Source organism: Phyllostomus hastatus, unplaced genomic scaffold (assembly GCF_019186645.2).
Source record: "Phyllostomus hastatus isolate PE091 unplaced genomic scaffold, TTU_PhHast_1.1 phas_contig_86, whole genome shotgun sequence".
Taxonomy (NCBI): Eukaryota; Metazoa; Chordata; class Mammalia; order Chiroptera; family Phyllostomidae; genus Phyllostomus; species Phyllostomus hastatus.
Window position 1 is genome coordinate 39,219,183 of NW_025333977.1, and position 25,952 is coordinate 39,245,134.

Genomic DNA, 25,952 nt, shown 5'->3' on the forward strand with positions numbered 1-25,952 from the left:
AGGTAAGTAAGTCACTTCATCTTTATTTCCTCACTTGTCCAAAGAAGACAATGCTGGGACATAATTTTATAGAAGTTGCTGTGAGGATTGAGTGAATAAATTTATATAGTCCAAACATGCAGCAAGCACTCAACAAATGTTAACTAACATAATTATTATGACCACTCTCATTCCATCATTTACTACTGTGAGAACTTGAGGGGTTGTAAAATGGGTTAGAGCTGTTATTCCCACTAAATGGCCGCAGAGCAATGAGCTGTAGAACTCAAAACACACACATTCAAGGGACCTTGCACAGTAATCTCTTTACCCTCCACAGTGTTTTGACTAATTTGTGCACACACAAGATATATCCCCAAGCTTTCTACATTCCCTATTGGACTTTAATTATTCACTTTGATTTTACTTGCCTCCTCCCCATGTACCTCTCCATTAGGACTTGAAATTACTACCCTCCCTTTCCACACATAAATACAAATATGGGCTAGTCTTTGTAATGTTTGATTAAACAGGCCTGCCAAGCACATAGCTCCTCATGAGTCTTTCTAAACAGAGCATCTGCTTTTTATCTTACTATCAATTTTCTCTCCTGCATAGGAAAAAGAGGATGGGAGATTTTCATTAAGGGACCTATAGTAGTCAGCTTCTTATGTCACACTCAACTCCATTTTTATATGGTAATTTTAAATATTAAAAGGCATGGTATATATTATCACATATGAGGTCTGTTCAGAAAAAGTCCAACCATTGTTAATATAATGAGAATGGTTTGTGTGACATTAATGTAACCTGGCAGCCAAGGAGAGTGGGCTGAAATGCAAATGCATGAACAATGACGACTTCACTGTACTAGTCAGTGGGGGCAGTTGAGTGAGTATGTGTACTGTGTGGTCATCACATTCAAAATGACTGAGTGAGTAGAGCAATGGATCTGCATCAAATTTTGTGTTAAACTTGAACCTTCCTCCACAGAAACTATTTGGATGACTCAGAAGGCTACAGCGATGGGTAGCTGATGATTAGTAGCTTCATCATCGACAACATGCCCACTCATGCATCCATCTCATGCCGGGTTTCTTGGCAAAACATCAAATCACCCAGGTGACTTGGCCTCCACAAAGCCCAGATTTTGTGCCCTGTGACTTCTGGCTTTTCCCAGAACCAAAATCACCTTTGAAAGGGAAGAGATTTCAGGTTATCAGTGAGATTCAGGAAAATATGATTAGGCAGCTGATGGTGATTGGAAGAACTGTGTGAGGTCCCAAGGTGCCTACTTTGAAGGGGATTGAGGCATCATTGTCCTACGTGCAATGTTTCTTGTGTCTTGTATCTTATTCAATTAATGTTTCTATTTTCCATATTACATGGCTGGATTCCTTCTGGACAGACCTTGTATACCCTAGTTTATATGGTACAATAATATAATCCCTCACACAGTTGAGAACAGGTTACAATGGTCAGTATTTTCCTGGACTCCAATCAGTAGGATTCATTGATAGAAACTATATTTCCAGGCCTAGGTTTTAAAATATCTTCTCCATTTCATAACCCCAGTAACTCTACTTTGAACACCTGAGGTACTGCTTATTTCATACTTAAAATTTAGGCAGATTCCACCCTGGATATCTTGAGTTTTGTATAGTGCACCTACTCTGCTGGCCTAGAAGCTCTGTTAAGAGCATAAAGTTTATATCCTTCCTCGTATTGCATGTTCCCAAGCACCTAGCTCACTTTGTACTTAGCACATGCTCAATAAATGTGTATTAAATAAACAAATACTAAAAATAAGAAAAGAAGGATTGGAGTGATGGAGGAAAAAGAAGAGAGCTAAAGGGAGATAAGAAAGGAAGAATAAGATGGAGGAAGAGGAGTAGAGAAAAAGGTTGGAAATGGGAGGAAAAAAACACAGATAATAAAGACACAAAGGCAGAGATCTAAAAAACACTTAACTACTTTAAATAAAACCTTTGGGTCACTGTTTCCTATTGCCATTCTTCTATGCCATTTCTTGATGCTTAGGATAATAGGCACCATGCAGGTTATCAAAGAAAAATAAAAGTTTAGTATTAATTCTCATGTAAATTTAAAAAGCTAAACACTAAAACAATTAAGGAGAGATATGATTCTGTTTTTCATATTCCTTCCCAGAAATACAGGTTGAGTTGCCCTTTCTCTGTTTGCCTCCCACTCCCTGAGCCACATACTCTCTATGTCCAGCTCTCACACCTTCACAGCACATTACTCATCCTTCCAGACACACACCCCAGCTAATACCCTGGCCTCAAATGAAAAAAAAAATTAAAATAGAATTCTTACATAGAAACCCCAACTACTGCAAGCAATGGAACATTCCTCTTTCAAATAAGGGAGAGAAAAGAGGCTTAGGAATAAAATACATAGATCTCAGGTCAGACACTGGTCCTGGTGCCTCCTGCCACCTTTGAATAACTTACTATATTTCTAATGTAGAGATAATTACACTGGTCTAATAAACCTCCCTGGGGTTTTATGTGGATCTAATGACATTACAAACATGAAAGTTTCTTGAACATAAATAAAAAACAATGCACACAAAAATGCACAGTCAGAAACATTTCCTGGTACATGCTTTCTTTTATAAGAATCTGTATTACATAGTAGGAGAAAAAATAAGTTGGGAACTTCTGTACAAATTCATCTCTTATAGAAGTCCTAATCTGATTCTCAACACCTCTATCAGATATATCTAATATCTATCCATATCCATATCCATATCTGTGTATGTATATACATATATAAACATACCTTAACATCCAGCTTGAGAGGAGTTGGAGATTCCAATTCTCCAATGATGGAGAAAGAGCATCATTTTTCTCAGGGGCATTATGTTGACTACCAAAAATTTGGCCAAGGAAATGGCCTCTGTGTAAGCAGAGAATGAGACATTTTAGAAAAAGGCTTTCAGTGGATATGTGACAAAAGAATTAGGTATAGACTGAGGCTGCCCAAAGGCTGTGATGATAAATGGAGCAAATGGAAATGCTAAGTAGGGATTTGTTTGGAATGTAAGGTAATGGGAGGCAAAGATAGGGGAGAACTCTATTAAAAAGGTTGGGGCCAGCAAGGGTGAAAAGAATTAATAGAGGCAAAATGCACATTTAAGGAGAGCTCAAAGAGTCGATATTAGTGAGGGAAAACATTTTGTAACAGCATGAAATTCCCTTCGGACTTAAAGAAATCACTATCAAGTGGAAGTAAAAGCACATATAATGGGAACTCTACCAGAAGCACTCTCTTGGTCCCCCTGGCTGTACTTAGCATGAATTCAATTTATTATGGATCTAGTTCAAGCCACCCATTGAAACATAATAAAGACCAAGACTATTACTGGGCAAGGGTACAGTCAATGAAAAACTACATTTTTGTAAATTTATTGTATATCAGAAAATCAGGTAAGCTAGTTGATCCACCAGAATCCACTCTCAGAGGGAAAATGAAGCCATGTTTTAAATAAAAGCAATTTCAGAGAATCTCTTACACATGGTGACCAATGAATATTAACCATGAATGATTTCTTGGTGGCCCCAGAGAGACAGTAAGAATTAATCTAGGGCAGAAAGTAATAAAAAATCATTTGCACGAATTATATCACATTTAAGGAGAGATACGAATTTTAAAAAAGCATGAGCTCTAAATGATAAGGGGATGAAAAAAACCTAGACTCTAGATTTTTATTTTCTAATCTGAAAAAGAAAGGATCAGTTAAACCAAATGATTTGTATGTTTCCTTTAATTTAAAAAAACAATAATAATTCTATAGCTTATTTGTTTACTTAAAAATAATATTTATTAACTTCTTTGTTAATAAAGAACTGGAAATGATTAATATTCCTATGGAAGCCATAGTCACTTTCTATAGTATTTCAATGTTTTCACCAGGTAGGTGAAAATATGTCATATAAGAAAGAAATAATAATTTTTAAAATACTTTTAAAGCCTTTACCAAGTGTCAGGTATCATTCTATATGATGGAAAATAAAGACATAAATAGATAGGTAGGTAGGTAGACAGACATGGATATAGAAAGTGATTGGAATAGAGATACAATAGGCATAGGAATAGAAAACCTAATTTGATCCTTACAACACTCATCAGCTTTAGATAAAATAGTATGTGCCAAGCCCTGCTAAGCAATTAACACGCATTCCCTGTGACTACAGATTGCAGAATCAAGACCAACAACAAAAAAAAAAGGCACAATAAAGAGAAGATGATCCTAGCAATCAACTTCAGTGTAAAATTCAGGTAATAAAGTCCTTGATCTTAAGAGATGTCCATAAAAATAAAGCCACAGTGGGCACAGTGCAAGATAGAAGATACAGAACTGGCAGATTAGGATGATTTCTCAATACTACTAGGAGAATTAAAGCAACAACAAAAAAATAGCAGATTGTCAGATTAAGCATTTGGGCTTGGCTTGAAGAGTTTTTGAGAAGCTGATTTGCAGAGATAAGGACACTTGGACTCCAGTGAGGCAGTGAAATAAATAACAGTGCTCAGGGAGTTATATTTACTGCCACCCAAGATGAATCATGACTCTTTGGGGAGTGCATTTTTGAAACTTCATTTTCCATTTTGGATGACTGGATCAGTCTCTCAGAAGAGTTTGGACTGTGGCCAGTGACTTCCCTCTGCATTTTTCATCTGAGACTTAAGGCCTGTGCAACTCCATTTTCCATTTTTACATAATGTATCTAGATAGTGGGGACGTCAGCTGTGTCTCTTTATTTTGTAAAGAATTAGACATGGAAAACAGCCTGTTTACAAACATAGATTTAAGAATGAGAACAAACAAATACAATTAAGAAACCTTAAAAAGGTATGCTTATTATATTAAACTACTACTGTATACTCCATACCTATATTTCATATTATAATAGTAATGCCAGTTGCTACTGGGATGAAACTGGGATTAAACTACTACTGTATACTCCATACCTATATTTCATATTATAATAGTAATGCCAGTTGCTACTGGGATGATGAATGAGCAGATACCATTAAAAACTTTCAAGAGTAACAACCACATTCTAACAATATGCACTTCAAATCTTACCATTTGTGACAGTATGGATAGACCTAGGGGGTATTACACTAAGTGAAATAAGTCAGACAGAGAAAGACAAATGCCATGTGATTTCACTGATATGTGGAATCTAAAGAAAAATATAGATGCACAAACAAAACAGAAACAGACTCTTAGACATAGAGAACAGGCTCATGGTTGCCAGAGCGGAGGGAGTTTGGGCCTGGGTGAAAAAGGTGAAGGGATTGAGAAGTACAGATTGGTAGTTACAGAATAGTCATGTGGATGTAAAGTGCAGCATGGGGAATATAGTCAATAATGCTGTAATAACAGCGTGTGGTGCTGGCTGGGTACTGCAGATATCAGGGGAATACTTTGTAGAGTATATAATCGTCTAATCATTATTCCATACCTCTGAAACTAGAACAAAATAATATTGCATGTAAACTGTAATTGAAAAAAAATTTTAATTAAAAGAAAAAATCAGGCATTAGAAAGGCATATGAGTAAACCCTGAGAGAAACCTTCAGAAGCCAATTTGCAACTGTCGCCATCACATAGTTACCTCACGTATGACCCAAGCACTCAAAACTTCCATGATGATAAACCAGTCTGTGTCTAATGGCAAAACAACTTTTATATATTTAAATAAGTTCAAACCAAACAAGGCCCTTTAAAATAGTAACCTATAGCAGTAACCCATTTTACTTGATGGAGCATATCAGGGGAGCACTTCAGGGTAACTGGAGGTAGCTCATTTTAAGAAACCAAACTATGTGAATTTTAAATATGTCCACATTATATGACAGAAAATGTCTTAGAACGTGCATGAGAAAATTTGCTCAAGGTTTGGCACCAGCTTGTGACATGAGGTAAATCTCTTAAGCCCCCACAGCTGCCTCCTTCTATCCCATAAAGTAAGCGCAATATTTTTTTGCCATTGCCTACTTCAAAGGGGTAGGAATCAAATAAAATCATGGATGCAATCATGCTTTGTAATCCATAAAATACAATGTCATTATTGTATTTCATTTATAAAAATACTGCTTGCTTTGTGTAAATCGATGAGTCACTCTTAATTTACTATGCAGGAAATACCTGGGGCAACTCCATTTCTGGATATCACATCATTTTAATGCAAAAGTTTTACACACACACACACACACACACACACACACACATATAGTCAAATAGATTATAAAATATGCAAAAGGAAAAAGAAGAGAATAAAATAAAGAACCCTAGGTAGCTGATAACAAAAGGCCTGCCTCTATAATTAGACCGCAGAGGGAAAAAACAAAACAGCAACCATAGCTTTTATTCTTTTCATTAAGATTAGAACACTAAACATTCAATCTGATGGTTTCAAGAGGAGCTACCGTCAGGCCACAAACCTATTGCATCTGTTAGCAGAGCAACAGAAGGTGAAACAACTGTGGTAATAGGCAATTCCATCACCTCCGTGGAGGTATTGTCAGCTGGGTAATGAGATGGAAGTCTGCAGGAAACTGGAAGATGAAGATGTGGAGGATAAATCAGATACAGGCTTTGCCTTGAAGATGCTTATAATTTAGATGTGGAGAGAAAAGTACAAACAGCCTAAGACAGAAAAAACTGCTATGCAAGAGATACAAGCAAAATGCTACGGAAGGATAATGAAAGGCAGAATTGATTCTGTAGTTGTAATAAAGAACATTTCATGGTGAAGGTATACTGAGTCAAAGAAAAAATGGGACAGTGATAAGTAAAGATGACAGAAAAAGGCATTAGGACTGAGTGCATGGAAAGGTGAGACAGAGGAAACAAACGGCTTAAGAAGAAAAGACAAAAAGGGAATGAAAGGAAAACATATCATAAAGAGAAATGAAAAAGAACATGAAATCAGAGAGTTATGTTGGGGTACAATTGTTAAAAGGGCATTGAAGGCCAATCATTGAATTCTGGATTTTATAGAATGGGTTACTAGAACTCCTTCAGGTTTTGGAGGCATTAAGGGGCTAGCTTGCCTTAAGATGGTGAAATGAAAAATAGTGTGGGCAACATAACACCCCCTTCCAGAGTGTGCAAGGGCAAAGGTTTGGAGAAGAGAGCAGAGAACAGAGATGATAAAGTTACGAGGGAGAATTAACATAAGTAAAAGCTATGTTTCCACTGTAATCAAAATAGATAAGTAATAAATTTTTAACATGCAAAATATATGTGCTACTCTGAGATATCTTGTGTCTTACCAAATGTTTTGACCTTTATAGGGGGTAGAAAGAAAATACTACTTTTACTGGGTGAAAGTAGTAGTATTTGTTTCATTATTGAGCTGAGTACATTAGCTATTATTTTACCTTTTAATATCCCTCTAACAAACATGTGAAGTAAATATAATGCATTCAATTTAAAAAATGGTAACAGTAACTCAGAGACTTTAAGTCACCTGAACTCAACCATCAGCAAGAAGGAAACTACAGCCCACGATGACTGCTCCAAACACTTGGCACTACATCAGATTGCTCAACTGCAGCATGAAGTCTCCGGGACTGGGGTGGCCACGTGGAACAGGAGCTTTTCAATAACCAAATGTTATTTTAGGCTAAATTATATTGAAACTCTATGCATTCTGGTATTTGTTTTAAAGTATTTCTATTTTTTCTCTTTTCCTTTTTTAGATGGACTAAATTAAACTATACAAGGCTAACTAGATACAGAATATTCAAAATGGTAAATCTTTTGAGACTGAAACCTCGTCCAATTCACTGAATGAAAGTACTATTGATTGACCCAGCCACTGGCCTTGAAAATAGACATAATGAATGCTGTAATGAACACAAGAGAGTGGCGGTAAAGTAATTGTGACAAAGCCATGAGATAAAAGCTGGATTAATAACCATGTTTTGCAAAACAGGCTTCCATCATGACTTGAGATGCGATTGCTATGTCTAATGATGAAGGCAAGACAAGCTAAACAGAGAATGGAGGAGATGTGTCAATTGTATGCTATTTCAGGTTTTTTTAGAGATGATCTTCCAGTAATTCTACCATAACATGGATAAAATAAATATAAATATGTCACTTTAAAAATCATATCTGTATGTACCTTTCTTTAAATATTCACACGGGCTTCAAATTCCTTAAAACCTATTTAAAATAGTCATATTTAAAACTGCACCATAATCTGAAGTTTCCACATTGTATATAAAGAAGTAATATGTTCTGCTGCAAGGCACTAAAATGTGCATTGCTAAATAGATACATATATTTCTATATCTTTTTTCACTAAATAGCCCCAAGATACTATTTTAATGTATAAATATTTTTAAGAATGCCACAAGCATTTTAAAATTCAAACAAAGAGAAGAGGAAGGAATACATCCTGTGACTTGAACATATACCTATCCCAATGTAGCACCTCATCAACAGATACTTATGAATTATTAAAGCTCTTTTAAATTTAAAAGTCAAAGCTGAGTGAGTAAATTCAAATACCACCATTCCTCACAAATATTAATATTATTTTCAATTTTGTGGTCAAAATTGATGGTGTTTACATGTCTAGGACACAGTTCACAATGAAAACACAAATTCTACTCTGTTTTCCACTTTTTGTGCCCATACCAGGGTGTTAACATTTTGTCACACCTCTCCAATCGTGAGCAAATTCACAACTTTGGGTTACTTTAAACAAATTAAAAAATGCAATTCAATTAATGTGTCATGACTCCATTAGGGAAAATGATTTTATTTGCTTTTTAATCTCCATTAAAGCATGATTGAATTGGTATTTTAAAATTGAATATGCCTTTTAATAATAGCACTAAAGAGATAAAATTCACATATTCATCCATTAGAACCGTACAATTTAATGGTGTTTTGTTGTACTCATAGAGTTGTGTAGCTACTATAATAACCAACTTTAGAGCATTTCATTACATGAAAAAGCAACCCCACACCCTTCAGCAGTGGTCCAGTGCCATTCAGCACTATCTAATCATTATATAGTTATGTGTATAACTTTCTGTCTCCATGGAGTTGTTTATTCAGGACATTTTATATAAATGGAATTACACAATAGGTTGTCTTTTGGACTGGCTTCTTTAATTTAACAATGTTTTCACCATCTAACCATGTTGTATCAATTATCAGTACTTCATGCCCAATATTCCATTGTATGAATATGTCATACTTTACCCTTTCATTATTTGATAGGCCTTCTCATTGTTCACACTTTTTGGCTATTATCAATAATGTTACTATGAATATTAGTATACAAAATATTTTTGTGTGAACCTGTTTTCATTTCTCTTTGATACATACCTGGTTGTGAAATTGCTGGGTCATATGGTTTCTCTATGTTTAAACTTCTGAGGACCTGCCAGTCTAGTTTACAGAATGACTACATCATTTTCCAGTCCTACCAGGAGTGAATGAAGGGCTCACTTTCTCCATATCCTCACCTATGCTTGTCATTACCTGTCTTTTTAACATAACCAGTCTAGTGGGTATAAAGGGGTATCTCTTTTTAGTTTGCATTTTTTTAAATAAGGAATTAACTTTCTTTTTTTAAATTGTTTATTTATTTTTCTAGAGGGAAGGGAGGGAGAGAGAGAGAGAGAGAGAGAGAGAGAGAGAGAGAGAGAGAGAAACATCAATGTGCGATTGCTGGGGGTTATGGCCTGCAACCCAGGCATGTACCCTGGCTGGGAATCGAACCTGCGACACTTTGGTTCACAGCCCAAGCTCAATCCACCGAGCTACGCCAGCCAGGGCTTAGTTTGCATTTTTTATGACTAATGATATTGGGAAAATTTTCATGTAGCTATTGACCATCTGTATATCTTCTTTGGAAATATATCTTTTTGTTAAAGTGCCCAGATCCTTTGCATGTCTTTAGTTGGGTTATCTGCTTTTTATTTTTAGCTGTAAGAGATCTTTATATATTCTAAATACATGTTCTTTATCAACTACATGACTTGCAAACTTTTCTCCCTTCCTCTGGGTTGTCTTTCACTTTCTTGATTGTGTCCCTAGAAACACAAAAGTTTTCAATTAAGATGAAAGCAAATGTCTGTTTTTCTTCTGTTGCTTGTGCTTTTGGTATCATATCTATAAAATCCCTCCATAATCTCACATCATGAAAATTCACCCCATGCTTTCTTGTAAGAGTTTTATAGTTTCAAATCTTACACTTGAGTCCATGATCAATTCTGAGTTATTTCTTTACACATAGTGCAGACCTTTTAAAATAATTTTTGGCAACATGCTATTTTTTATTGAATTTATTGGGGCATTGGTATCGAAGACAGTCAATTCAATAAATGGGGTTGGGGAAATTCAACAGATAACTTAGAAAATATAAAACTAGACCACAAGAAAAACTAAAAATGGATTAAAGACTTAAATGTTAGAATCAAAACCATACAAATCCAAGAAGAAAAACATAGGCAGTGAAATTTTGAACATTTTTCATAACAATATTTGTTCTCATATATCTCCTCAGGCAAGGGAAACAAAAACTAAACAAACGGAACTACATCAGACTAAAAAGTTTTGCATGGCAAAGGAAGCTATCAACAAAATGAAAAAATAACCCACTGAATGGAAGAACATATTCACCAATACATCCAGAGTTAATATCCAAAATTCATAAAGAATGTATAAAACTCAATATCAAAAAATCCAATTAAAAATGGGCAAAGAACCTTAATAGAAACTTCTCCAGAGAGAACATACAGATGCCAATTGGCAACACGCTATTATTAATCAGACTTCAAAGTCCTAAGATAATGCCAACAAAGTCTTTTTATTGAAATAACTAAGAAAGTTCTTGGAAATCCCTTAGGTATATTACGAATACAGAAAGCATTTCATCAAATAGCATACAAATTTTAAAAAACATACAATTTATTGCTGAATTCTTTGTAAAAAGATTCAAGATACACAAATAGTACAAATAACAGAAATTCACAAGTTAATGCAAATTTTAAAATTAAAAAAATATGCCAAGACATAATGTATATCATGTTTCTATGACCCTGCTTCCTTTTTTTATGACCCTTAACAATTCCAATCTTTTATTATGGCATGAAAACACAGTGTGTGCCCTCTTCCACTTGTGATTAGAGAACCTAGAATTATACTCAGCACATGGTAAGGGAAAATATTTAAAATCAAATAGATGAGCAAATGAAAATAAACGAATATGAGAACTGGTATTTCAGACACAAGAAAGATGACAAAAGGAGCAAAAACCAGTAAGGTTTACACAGTTTCTTCCTACCAATGTTTTGCCCTTATTCTTCCTTCTGCTAGTTGAATCACTCTTCTCCTAGTGTAATGTCTGTTTTCTTTTCAGCCCTTAGGTTTTTTCTTGAATATCATCTCTTTAAAGATGATATTCATGGCAATGCCTTCTAAATTAGTTTTCTTTATTACTCTCTGTTACAGGCATATATGTATTTCTTTCATAGCACTAATCTTAAGTGATACATTTTCATATTTTCATTTACATATCTTGCTCTCCCATTACAGTGGAAGGATTTTACATTTTATTTTCAGTGCCTAAGATAATGTTTGCCATATCACTGATTCTAAATAAATAGGTAGTAAATTACAGGATAAATGGGAGCATACAGAGCTGCTGATCCCTGGATTTTCAGGCAGCTCTCTCGAAACCACAGGCAAACACACCCATAAAAGTCAACATGATGTGCTTTTCCAAGTGGTTCTCTGTTCCCTCACTACTGCTGATGGTGCCCTAAAGAGAGACCTTTTAATATCCAGTGAAATAGGAGAATGAAAGTTGGAGTAGTAATGCTTATTCAATTTCACTCTAGCTATAGGAAGAAATTTTGGAGAAAATATCCATCAATCTACCATGAAAACATGCAGAAAGCTCCTGTCTCAAATCCCAGGTGAGTGCTAATCTATTTGGATCTGAATTAAATAACAGGTAATCTTTATGCCCTCCAGTCTCTTCTGAATAGAAGTTCAGTAAATTTTTACCTAATAATTATAGTGACTCAAAAGATCTTATTCAACCTAATGAGACTACACATGCATATCTGTTCCTCCATCTGCTGCCTTGTGAGCTAATTCTCTCTCCCTCCCCACATCCTTAAAGTCTTATACTATGTCCATTTAAATGTTCAGTCTGGAGAAGTTTGGCACCTACCCAGTATCCATTTCTCCCTTCCTATTAACAGAATCTTGGTTTTCATGGATACAGCAAGGTAAGTAGCTTAAAATTAAAAACAAAACTAAAAACCCAGAAATTTCACTATATTCTTTCGTCCTATAAGTGATCATGTGGCACAGGTCTATCCCTAAATGAGCATCACTGTGACTTCTAGAAAATATGTTTTTCTGGTAAAGTCACCATTTCATTGCCCAGACCTATCACCATATTATCTGGTGATATAGAAAACACCATATACCATGAGGAAAAAGCCAAATCAATATAAATACCTTGACCCTCATGGGCCTGTGGAGCCAATACCCGTAACTGTCTATCTCCAGACTGCCAGTAACATGAGCCTCTGATCCCTTTCAACCACTTTTAAGGGTCTGTCTTTTACTCAGGGCTGAGCTCAATTCCTGCTTGATACAGGAAAGTTAACTTAAGAAAACAGCCTTGAACAGTTAGTTGGTCTTGGGAAGTAAAATCATATGAGGAAATTTTCAAATGAGCCAGGGAGATTTTGCGCACATATTGACACCCCATTTGATGACCAACTGAAACATACAACACAGTCATGCACAGAGGATCAGGAATAAAGTGACTACACAATCATTGCCCAAATCTTAACCCAGGTTTCTTCTGAAAACCAAACAGGTATACTCATTATTACACTAAGACATCAGGCATAAACTGGAACTCTCCTGGACAAACCATGACATAAAGATACCAAACAGGAGTGCAATATTTCAGTGACCTCAAAATAAAGTTCTTTCCAGTTTGAGGTGGCTGAAATATATGTCACTTTTGACATATGCATTTCTATGTATCTGATCCATTTTCCCACTTTAACTACTAGATTTTAAATTTTGTGGTACAGAAGCAAACTTTAGGTTCCTTATAATTGCATAAGGCCATAGGCTTAAAATCTCAAAATATAGCACTCGGTGATTCGTCCCTGTCTGCCAACATTCTCATTTGGCCACCTACCACAAAGTTTTGTTGTTTTGCTTTTCAGTGTTTTTTTTCACAATGCTGTCTGCTCAAATGGCCCATTTCCCTGCAGACTTGGTCATAAGACTGACTGGCCTCTGTTTCTCTGCTTCACTACATCTACATTCCATTCGAATCTCAATTGAAAGCCTTCTGATTTTCTCTTTGCATTCAGCATTCACAATTTCCTTCTCCCCTCCCTCAAGTCTCTGAAACTCATGGCATGCAAACCTATTTCATGTAGTGTATTTCCCTCCAACTGGGTTACATAGGGAATAATTTGAAGAAGGAAAGTCCCTGAAAATTGCAAAACTGGCTTATGCTTGGGCAGGGATGGGCAGGTGTTGAAAAAAAAAACTGATCTATTACTTCTGATGGGTTTTTTTTGTATTTAGAAACTGAAAAAATATATATATGATAATTGCTATTCCTGTACATTGGTTTTGGACAGCAAGTAAGGGAAGGCGGAACTAATCAGAACAGGGAATCAGGCTAGTCTAGAAAGTCGTGGTAAAGTCAGAACTCTTCTGAAGGAGGCACTTGGATAATCCTTCAGGAACAACACAGAGAACATGGAGTGAATGAACATTTAGCTTTCTTGGAAAATCTGACTACTTTGAATATGAGTTTATCCCTTTATTAGTTTATATGGTTAAAAAATCACAAACCTAACTGGTTCACACAAGAAGGGCAAGTATTGGCTCATGAATGGAAAACTCCAGAGGTAAGGCTGGCTTAAGGTATTTCTTCATGTGCAGCTTCACAGGAGGTGAACAGACCAGGTTCTTTACTCCTTTACCTCCACCCTTTGCCCTCTGAATGTTGGAATCATTCTGAGACAGGATTTCTCCTTGTGCTTTTAAAGTGGCTGTCATCCTTTTATCCTCACAGCTCAAAATTCAGTGTTTTTTTTTTAAAGGCAACTCTCAACAGATTAAGTCAATTTTTGGGCCTGAAGCTAATTGGCTCTAATTAAATGAGAAATACTCAAATACTCTGCAACCAACCTTGCATGAGCAGCGTGGGTCAAGATATTGGATTAGACAAACTAGTCATACCCAATGAGACAAAGAGTAGAATTAACCCTGCATGAACTTCATGGATTGACGGTAAGAAATCAATTGAGAATACACTGAGCATCTTCTTAAATACAGCTATTACAACTGCTGTTGCAGCTGCTACTTCCAGCTAACACTCAGAATTGACAATGTACTAGGCACAATGCCAGGACTTCACACACATCATTTCATGTAATCCTCACTATAATCCTATACAGCAGGCACTTTCATTATTATCCCCATTTTACATATAGGAAAACTGAGTCTAGAAGATTAAGAAACTTCTATAATGGCACTGAAAAAGTATGTTACAGAGCTATGATTTATTTCTAAAGTTTGCATTCTTAAATACTATTTAATACTGCCTAATTTGCTAATGACTAAAGAAACATAATCTAGAAATTTGGGCTATGACTACAGGTTGGCCTAATGTGCCAATGTTAGGTAGAAAAGCGTTATTAAGAACACATATGCTAATTTTCACAATTAAGGCTAGTCATGGAGCTAAAGTATTAACATTTTCCAGAAGCTATAAACACTTGGAATAAAACCAATACCACTTAGAACTGAAAATATCATAATAAGATAAAAATGGATGCTTATCATTACTCAGTCCTTACTGAAAGTATAACTAATGATCTGTTGATTCTTTCTAAAGAAAGGCAACACAGTTCCAACAAAAAAATTATGTCACATGTTCACAAGTAACAAATGCCAGATTCTTGGGCTGACAGAATTCCATTAGTTCAAAAAAATATATATATATATGGAATACATATATATATATGGAATACATATATATATATAAAAATAGACAAAATAAGTAATCACTCTCTTAGTGCTATGACCAAAAAAAATAACCTAAAATGAGAAAGAAATGTCAAAAAATTCAAAGAAACCACAAGCATACGGAAGAAAAAATTATGTAAATGACCTAAACTGAATATTTAACAATCTAATTGCTGAACAATTGTGAGTTGGCCTTTGACTTCTTTCTATTCAGGTGTCATTAACTTCGAAATTCTAGGATTAATTTGGCATTAAGCGCTAAAGTGTTCTCCCTCACTCTCAGTGTCCTTCAATGTTCGGAACTTTTTAGAGAGACCATTTGCCCCAAGAAACAGTTCTGCACACACTTCAGATTTCAGAATATTTCGTGAGGAAGTTGCTTAATGAGGAACCTCAATTTGCAAAGAATTTTGTACCCCTGCTCTAGACACGTTTTCAAAAATCTATTTCTTTTCATCATAGAGTAGAAATCTTTCACTGAGAGATGAACTGTAATGACCAGGTGGCTTCACAGGAGAATATCCTGTCCAGTCTTTGCTTCTTGTCCCACCTCTTTTAGAAGCCCTACTTAATTCATAAAGGAAAACATAACATCAACATCTTAAACTACAACACAATATAGACTAAATGCAGAGAAGTATGAACAATATAGTTCCTCAACCAAACCTGCCATATTTTAATAGGACAAACATGGACTCTTCAAAGCTGAATTAATTAAATGAACAAGAAAGTGCGTAGAATCACAATCAGGAAAACTCTTATAAAAACCATTTAGACCAGATGGCCAATGAAATATTACCAGAATCAAATGCATGAAATGCATCTGTCAGCAGATTCAACAGGATTTTAACAGGTACCATTACACGGGGATTGCAGTGTTCAGTGTTATGGGAAATGTCAATCTGTATTAGACTTGATCCCTAACTTCAAGGAGCTTGCATCTGGCAGGTTAGATAGGGCATAAAAACAAATAAATCTAACGAAAAGAAGAAAGGAAGAATATAGATAAACATCTTATCAAAGTACAAAATATAAAAATTATTTTTGGCTGCCAAACCAGAAAGAGTGTATTGGGTCTTCAAATGATGGTATATTTTGGGCATCTGGGATAGTGGGGAAGCAAAAAAAATTAAGGGAATACAATAAAAAGTATTTTCTCCTATTATTCACCTTGTGAGTATAAAATGTCTTTTCCTTATGGTTCTCAGTATTGACCTTCTCTTTTCTTCTTCCTCAGAGGCCCCTTCCATGTTTCTAAGTAATTCTTGATCAGCATTTCAATACAAAATAAATATCATCTTGCAATCTTGATATTTTCTACTCTTGCCAAAGAATGAGATTTAGGAATATAATTCTAAATGGTCACAAGGATATGAGTCGATCAAGCTGTCTCTCATTCTTGTTGCTACTGTTGTTTTAGTTCACTACTATAATGTACATGTAAAAATGATTAAGATGGTAAAATTTATGCTATGTGCTTTTTATCACAATTAAAAATAAAAGAGGGGGAAAGGTATGAGTTCAAACTACGGTGTATCCATTCTGCTCCAAACAAATAGCAATGATGAATAAAATATGAAAAATGAGGCCTAAATTACAATGCCAGCATCAAAACAAGCTAAGCACCTGCACAGGATGGAAACACAAAGGACTGAGCAGGCAGCAGCTGCAGGCCTTCTGGGCTCAGGTCCTGAAGGAGGCCCTGCAACCCACCATGGTACTCTGTGCAGGTTAATGTCAATAAAAGCCCTCTGTGTAGAGCAGAGGGCCAGAGCCAGGCCACCTGCCCATACCAGAGGCTGGGATAGTTTCCCTACTCCCACTCTTAAAAGGCCAAAGTAAAACTTCTAAAATGCTATTACTATTTTACTCAAGAGTGATGGTAGACATAGCCTCACAATTAGAAGAACGAGAGCAAGCCACAACCTACCTAGGCCCCCTTCCCTAACCTTAATGTTACCCTAGGTTAGGAGCCTAAAATGACTCTTTTTTTTTAGAAATGACTGTTAAACTTACTCTAAGCTAGGGCCACTGGAGGCTAGATAGAGGCAACCAAAACATTGCTAGGAAGTGAAGGCAGACCTTGAATGAAGTAGATCTGGGAGAGGGAGAGAAATGTGCCTGCAAATAAAAATTACAAACACATCAAGAACTCATTCTGAATTTTAATATAATCTAAACTTACTTCTAAAAATGGTGGCCAAAAAAATCAACAATTGAAACTTGAATTCATTACAAAAGAAATTAACTTTATGGAAAAGTTTGACAAAGTCTTATAATAATGCTCAGAGAGGCAAATGAGTTGATGACTTAATTATAAAAAAAGCCAGATAGTAAAAACAGGAGGAGATAAATCAGGAACAGATAAATATTAAACAAAAACCATTAGACATCCAAACCTGAAAAATATAGTGACATTAAAAACCATATGGTGTAAATTTTTTAGATTAATTTTGAAGTTTTTAACATAAGTCATTTAAGTATTGTCAGCAAAGGAGATTGGACAACAAGATAGAGAAATAAAATGTATGTGGGTTAAAAGTTTAAATTTTCCAAAATTTAAGAACCATGATTCTGTGAATTAAAAGGTAATTCTGAATTCCTAACAAGATAAATTAATACAGATTCACATCTAGACATAGTGAACTTGCAGAACATGAAGTATAAAGAGAAAAATAGCCTTTAAGTTTTCCACGTCAGTTACCTACAAAGGAAATAATATTAAACTGGGAGCAAACTTGTCATAGTCAATAACAGATGCTGGAAGTCAATGCAATAGAAAAATAACAGTCTATTTCTAATTGTATAACTATCTGAACTGTAATTCAACAATGAAAGTGACAGGAAGGCATTTCACAGAGACCAGGATGAAATGAATTCACCATCTACACACCCTCACACAAAAACCAAAGATTTCTTTTATAAGAAAAGTAAACTCAGAGGGGCCAAATTTGATAGACACCAAAACAAAAACTGTATGCATAGAAATTCTTTTAAAGATCAGTAAGTTGAACTATTAGCTATAGAATCATTTAACTAGATTTTATTTTAAAATGTAACTAATCAAATTGCCAAGAAGGGTGGTGGTGCTCACTAAGTAAGAAAGTACCCTGAGGTCTGTAGGCTGTTTAGAAGGACCGAAACACTAAACATATTTAACAAACTGTATACTTATGTATGTAGGTTAAAAATAAGGGTAAACCACTAAAGGAATAGACTTATAACCTACCTCTACAAAGCAACAAAAGAATAAAAATAAGAAAAAAAATTATTCAATAGTATGAGGAAATAAAGAATATGGAAGCAAAAATATATAAACTACAATGATAAAAAACAAATCCAGATGCATCGACAATCACATTAAATACATTTGGATTAAACTCACCTATTAAAGCATAGATTTTCAGAATAGATCTTAAAAGCTTCACTCTACCCTGACAATCACTCTGCCTTTGCCATTCTTTCCTTCTTTTCCTGGTGATGGGGGTGGCAGGGAAATCCGAAGTAACAGGGAATGAATTCCTGGCTTAAATGTGAATACAAACCATGTAAATGACACTCTATCAATGATAACACCTGTGAATTTCTCTTGGATGCTCGGTTTGTTTCTTTAGGACATCTTAGGTGGCAAATCAGTCACACACCCCTCTCCCAGCCCTTCCCCACATGTACTCCAGTTGTGGCCCTTGCTGGTGTGCCCAACTACACTGTTTCACATAATGTCGCAAATTGCTTTCCAAATAACTTTAATCCTCAATACATCCCAAAACACCCAGGAAAGCCTATGTTAATGGCCTGTTTTTAACTCACCACTGCAAGGATCCAGGCTGCATTAGTACTCTCCCACCAGGGCCTACCACACAGACAGCAGCAGTGTGAAGTGTCACAAAGCCTTGATACCCAAATTCTCTTTCACATATGCCTTCCCCATATGGGCTCCCTTTAGTCCTGTAACAGTCTTCAGACCCATACCCACTGTTTAAAATTAAAAACCAGCATCATCTCCTATTACTCTCATCTAGAAAGATGGTGATTTCAAAGGAGGAGCCCTGATGATCTCTGTCAGTGATGCCACACTTATAATTAAGGCAAATTGATCCCAGGAGCTCTGCAAGACCATAAGCAGGGAAGTCACTGAGATTCTTGGTATGAAGCAGGTTTCATTAAGTGAAGAGGAAAACTGAAAAGCTAGGTACCCTAAACAGGTAACTCAACCACAGCTGACTACTGGCTTTACTAAGGTATTAACTAGCTCCTTTATAGAAAAGGCACCTACAGTAAGATTCTATTGGCAAGAATTTCTTAAAACCTCCTCTTATTGGGCTCAAGTCCTGCACCTCTACAAATGCTGCAGAGTACCAAGTTCAGTCATCTCATGCAGAATGCCCAGGCTCCTCCCATGAACTTTGGGACTGCATCCAACAGGGTGACCTCCCCCCACATCTGGCCCCTGCCACACACACACACACACACACACACACACACACACACACACACACAAACACTGGCTTCTACACACCTGCCTCCTGCCTAGAGTACCCCTTCCAGACTTTCTGTTTTCTTCCTTCCAGACCTTTGGAAATAAACTTTGGTCCAAAGACATAAACTCTACAGTTCTTGTGGAATTACACCTTGAATTCTGATCTTTTAAACAAAAACAAATAATGACCTCAATATAACTATAAATGTAATATACTCAACCTTCAGCTGTTTGCCTAATGACTAATTAAATCTTTAAATAAATATTACTCTATAACCATCTCCATGTTTTAGTTTGTAGTACATTCAAGTTGTTTTTAAAGGTTTAAGAGAACTGGGATTATTCAAAATAACAACCTGTTATCTTTCTTTTTCTTATTTTAATTTTATATCTAAAATATAGACCCACAGTAACTGGACATAGGGAACTGTTAGAATTAAGACACACTAAGAATGACAGTTCACTGTTTTGACCAAAAATATATTTACCTTTAAGTATTAATTTGAGTAGAAACTGTTGGAAAAAAGTATATGTACACATCTAGTACATATATTTAGATCTGAATATTTCCGAGAGTAAAACCATAACTTTAAGAATTCTATTATGAATGACAGATATATTATTAATATCAAGCATAATATATCAGAGATTCATTGAACTGAATACACAAAAAGTTTAATAGAAGTTATACAATAACTAATTTAGAATCTAGTAGGCATGAGTGAACTTCCTGAATAACCTTTTATTAATTACTGAGAACACAGAAAGTAAGGGTGGAAATCTGTAACCATAATTTTCAAGAATATTTGTTCATGAACTACAAATAGATAACTCCCTTATTAGAGAACAGAAATTATATATACACAAGATCCAATGCAGCCACACTTTCTCTCAATGCATAAATTATTCTCTTCAGAGTGAGACAGGCATCAGAATAGCATTAACTACTTTAAAATATGTCAGTGCTGATAATGTAGCCACTGATGTAACCTAATTTTATTAGCTTTAGATTTAAAAGAGACATTAGACAATATCCTCATTTTGTTTTATTTTTTAAAGTCATTCAGTTAACATTGGTTAATAAAATTATATAGGTTTCAGTTGTAAAATTCTATAAGTTTAAAGGTCCAGAAATTAAGTCAACAGCAGGACATGACTTGCCCAAAGGGATAACTACATAGTAATGGAAATGAAAATAAAACTCAAATATCTCAGCCCTTAATCCAGAGCTCATTCCACAAATTCACGTTGCCTTTACAGTGACCAGTGACCCCAGGAGTCTGATGTATCTGGTACTATATAGATTGTATTGAATACAACAAAAGTATAAGCTATTTTGAACGTTCTTTCTCCATAATAAGATAGGGAAGACTCACAGACAAACAGGAGAATCTAGTTTCCTAAATCATCCTCTGTGTCTGAATAAGAAGTAACAGGAGAAAGGAAAAATCACTTACCTCTTGCATTGAACAGGAAGGTAAAATTAAAAAAATAGATTATCCTCTAGAAGTGGAAGATAGGTAAAGAGAATTTATATTGCATGGAAAGTATCTAGCTCTTTCTCAACAGGACAAGATCTTTAACATTCTAAATGATAAAATCTTCATAATAACCCCAACATACTAGCTCAGGAAACATAAAATTACATCAGCTGCCCATTTTTTTCCCTGAAATAATGGAAAAATGGTTACTCCAATGTCAGTTTTTACACACACTCACACACACACAATGAGGTACTTACTGAGCTATAGAGATAACCTTCACCATTCATGGCCACATAGAGGCTGGCCTTCACCCCTTGGATGGCCACCACGCGCAGGCCCACGGGAATCAGATTGAAGAGGGCTAGAGGGGGAAAAAGACAGAAAAAAAGGATCAGTGATCTTTTGAATAAATCATCTTTTTATTAATATGATTCTTAAGAATTAAAAGCTATGAACTAAATTGATGGGGGAGGGAGGGACAGAAGAATGGAAGGAGGGAAGGAGGGAATGAAGGAAGGTAGTCTGTCTAAGGGTGAGAAGGACTTGCCCTTCTTATCTCTGTGCCACTACTATGTAGTTTCAGGCAAACCACATAAACTTACCTACAATAAAGGGGTTATTTCACAAGGATCTGAGAGTGCAAGATCTCTGCTCCACAAAATGAACACATATTCAAACCATGTAATATAAGGTGTTTGTTTATTAACAAATAATTTAAACCAAATTTTTTCAATAGCAGAACATACTTGTAGTCAGAAATACTAATAAATTATGATCTTTGTAACACGTGCCACAACTTCTTTCTCTCTTCTTACCACTGTCCTTGTCCTACTAAAATAAGAAGTATTGTACAAGACCTCAAAGTCTAGGTGTGGGGGAGAGAGCTAAGACATATGGAATCATCTGATACAGTGTATAATTTATTTCTATAATTAACTATAAAATATGCATTCTATATATATTCTCTATGTTACAGAGTTCAGGAAAATGGAAGGTCTGTGTGGAATGAAGTATTCAGGAAATGTCGTACAGAGAAGATGGGACCTGAGTTGACAGTAACAGAAAGGGCAGCAGTTGAGTGAGCCAGGGACAAAAGGACATTTAGTGAGGCAGTAAATCAGGTGGTTCTTCAGGGTAAAGGATGTATACAGGAAGGGACTGGCAGATTGGAGGATTTATTTCATATTGTGAAGATGTGGAAAAGAACACCATGTAGATAAAGTATAGATAAGTAACTGAGACTCTGGCATTCTAATCCTAGAGATCTAGACTTTTCTAAATAGGCAACAAGAAGTTGACATACAAAGAGTCAAGAAGCAAGACTACAAAAATGCATCACACTTGCAGACAACATAATTTCTAAACCTACCACTCAGAGGCTGCATGGTTTTGAGCCATTCCTTTAACCTCTCTGCTTTAGCTTTTCTTTCTGTAAAATGGGTATGATAAGTCTTACTGCACAGAATTAATAGAAGAATCAAATGCATAATCATATTCTTGAAAGTTTTTCACAAAAACAGGTGGTCTGTCAATGTGAGTTATTTGTCACTAATATATTATTTTCTGCATGTCAAATAAGGTTAGCATAGGATCTAATGTAAAAACTCACATATCACTCCAGTAATATTTGAGCTTATATTCAGGAGGTTACTTAATACTTTTAAAAATAATACACTTCATATTTGTGTAACACCTAATTTTCAAAATGTTGATAATCCATTATTGTATTTGACCCACAACCACAAACACTAAGAAGAGTTTAGGACAGAATGATTATCCTACTTTTTATTTTATTTTTTATTATTTTTAGTTTTTAATATATTTTATTGATTATGCTATTACAGTTGTCCCATTTTCTACCTTCACTCCCCTCCACCCTGCACACCCTCTCCCACCCACATTCCCCCCTTTAGTTCACGTCCATGTATCATACTTATAAGTTCTTTAGCTTCTACATTTCCCATATTATTCTTACCCTCCCCCTGTCTATCTACTACCTACCATCTGTGCTATTTATTCTCTGTACCTTTTCCCCCTCTCTCCTCCTCCCATTCCCCTGTTGCTAACCCTCCACATGATCTCCATATCTGTGGTTCTGTTCCAGTTCTAGTTGTTTGACTAGTTTGTTTTTGTTTTTATTTTTGTTTTTTAGGTGTGTTAATAATTGTGAGTTTGCTGTCATTTTAGTGTACATGTTTTTGATCTTCTTTTTCTTAAATAAGTCCCTTTAACATCTCATATAATAAGGGCTTGGTGATGATGAACTCCTTTAACTTGACCTTATCTGAGAAGCATTTTATCTGCCCTTCCATTCTAAATGAAAGCTTTGCTGGATAGAGCAATCTTGGATGTAGGTCCTTGCCTTTCATGACTTGAAATACTTCTTTCCAGCCCCTTCTTGCCTGCAAGGTCTTTTTTGAGAAGTCAGCTGACAGTCTGATGGGAACTCCTTTGTAGGTTACTATCTCCTTATCTCTTGCTGCTTCTAGGATTCTCTCCTTCATTTTAATCTTGGCTAATGTAATTATGATTTGCCTTGATGTGTTCCTCCTTGGGTCCAACTTCTTTGGGACTTCCTGAGCTTCCTGAACTTCCTGGAAGTCTATTTCCTTTGCTGGATTGGGGAGGTTCTCCTTTATTATTCGGACAAATAATAAAGGAGATTATTAAAAAATATACAGTTGCTCTTATAAAGTTGCTCTTCCTCTTCTCTTTCTGGTACCCCTATAATTCGGATGTTGGAACATTTAAAGATGTCCAGGAGGTTCCTAAGCCTCTCCTCATTTTTTTGAATTCTTATTTCTTCATTCTTTTCTGTTTGGTTGTTTTTTTCTCCCTTCTGGTCCATTTCATTTATCTGAGTTCCAGTTTCCTTCCCATCACTATGTGTTCCCTGTACATTTTCCTTTATTTCACTTAGCATAGCCTTCATTTGTTCATCTAATTTGCAACCAAATTCAACCAGTTTTGTGAGCATCCTGATCACCAGTGCTTTGAACTGTGCATCTGATAGGTTGGCTCTCCATCATTTAGTTGTATTATTTCTGGATCTTTGATCTGTTCTTTCATTTGGACCATTTTTTTTTAGTCTTGATGCACCTGTTAGGTAGTGAGGGGCGGAGTCTTAGGCGTTCACTAGGGTGGGGCAACCCATGTGGCTAGGTTGTGATGCAGTATGTGGGGGAGGGGTCCGAGAGGTAACAATGGCACTTGCTCTGCTCTCTGCCGGATTTCAGTCCCTTCCGCCACTTCCCCCAAGCAAACTGGGCCCTTCTGGTGCTGATCTCCATATGGGTGGGTTTGTGTACATTCTAGGACCCTGTGGGTCTCTCCAACGAACTCCCCTGTGAGGATGGGAGTCTCTGCCGGAACCTCAACTCCCACAAGTGTTTTCAATTGGTGTTTGAGGTTTTATTTCCCTGAGTTGGAGCCCTGGGTTGTGGGGTCTGTCTTGCTCCCCAATTTTGCCTGGTTTATCTGTGCGTGAATGTGGGCTGCCTGGTCCACCAGCCACCTTGCACACTGCACCTATCCATACTCTACCGCCTCGTTGGGTCAGCCCGCTTCTGCCTTGCACACCCAGGTCCACCAGCCACTGCTTTGCCATGAGTCCTCTCCACCTGGCTGCCCTACTTCACTCCTTCTACCGGTCTGGATGAATATAGCTTCTTTAACTCCTTGGTTGTCGGACTTCCATACAATTCAATTTTCTGTCAATACCGGTTGTTTTTTTTTCCTAAATTTTTATTGTCCTTATTTTGGTTCTGCAAGGAGGCACAGTGTGTCTACCTATGCTTCCATCTTGGCCAGAGTCCTATCCTAATTTTTAGGAGGGCAAACACATTCAGAGAGGTAACCTGGGTTAAACAGCATCTGAAAAAGCTTTTCTAGCTCTCTAATGTGGTTACCTACCCAAAATATCATATTTCCTCCTTCTTGCCTTTAAGTTTAATTTCTCCTAATATATGTTTTTACTTTCCTGTGAGGTTACAGATGATTAGCTGTTTTCTTACATACCCTGCAGCTAGCTATGGCTATGGCCTCATCACTGGCCAATAAGATGCAGACTGAAGGGTCTTTGTAGGTGTCAAGCCTCCTTCCACATACACAGCCTGAAAGTGCCCCTTGCCCTGCTCTGGACCCTTTGTGATACTGCTGATGGAGCAGGGGTATTGGGGCTGGATCATCCCAGACCGTGAAAACAAGGGCTCCTCCTGAGGGAGTGGTGGTGGGTAAACTGGAAGGAGTTGGGTTCCAGAGGACTTCGTGGAGCAGTGGCACCAATTGCCCATTCAATTACCTAGGTCAGGCATTTATGTGAAAAAATAGTTCTTGTTATTTTAGTCTGTGAAACAGCTAATCCTCTTCCTAATCAATAGAGATTGTTAAAGAAAGCAGAGTTAACATGGGTGATGCAAACTAATATAAGATTCTTCATACATGATAAGTAAATGCATCGACTAGAAAAACAGCAGGTTTGATGACAGTTCTCATAAAAAACATAATGAAATCCAAAATTGTGCACAATGTCTTTCTAAGGTCAGAACATCTTTTAGCTAAAACAGAAATTTTTTAAAAATCAACTATAAAGCTTTACCTATCTGAGGAGAGAAAATTACTAAAGCTAGGCAGGGAAAAAAGCCAAAAACATGTATGAAAGTTTTATGTGAAACATGAAATGATAATGGCTTTCAATGGTATGGTTTAGAAGATTTAACAAGTCCATAAAAAATCAGTAAACAATTTGTAATTAGACTGTTTAGAGGTAAAAGCTACAAACTGTTCTCTTCAGAAGGATCTGCATTTGCCTCCTAAATTCTTGAGAAGCAGAAAATGACTTACCCTTATCTATTATTTGTCTTCAGTGTAGCACACCGGCTCTAGCTCACAGGAGCCCTTTGCTACTCAGTGAGAATTCCTC

General features: G+C 36.2%; 1 protein-coding gene across 6 annotated transcripts in view; it reads right to left on the bottom strand.

Annotated features, from left to right (window-relative positions):
* Positions 1–25,952, bottom strand: part of FGF12 (fibroblast growth factor 12) — a 503,977-nt gene that overhangs the window by 153,154 nt on the left and 324,871 nt on the right. For all 6 annotated transcript variants that reach the window (XM_045851677.1, XM_045851679.1, XM_045851676.1 and 3 more), the window contains one exon: positions 21,289–21,392. In XM_045851677.1, the coding sequence (XP_045707633.1) occupies positions 21,289–21,392 (104 nt within the window). The remainder of the gene's footprint in view (positions 1–21,288; positions 21,393–25,952) is intronic.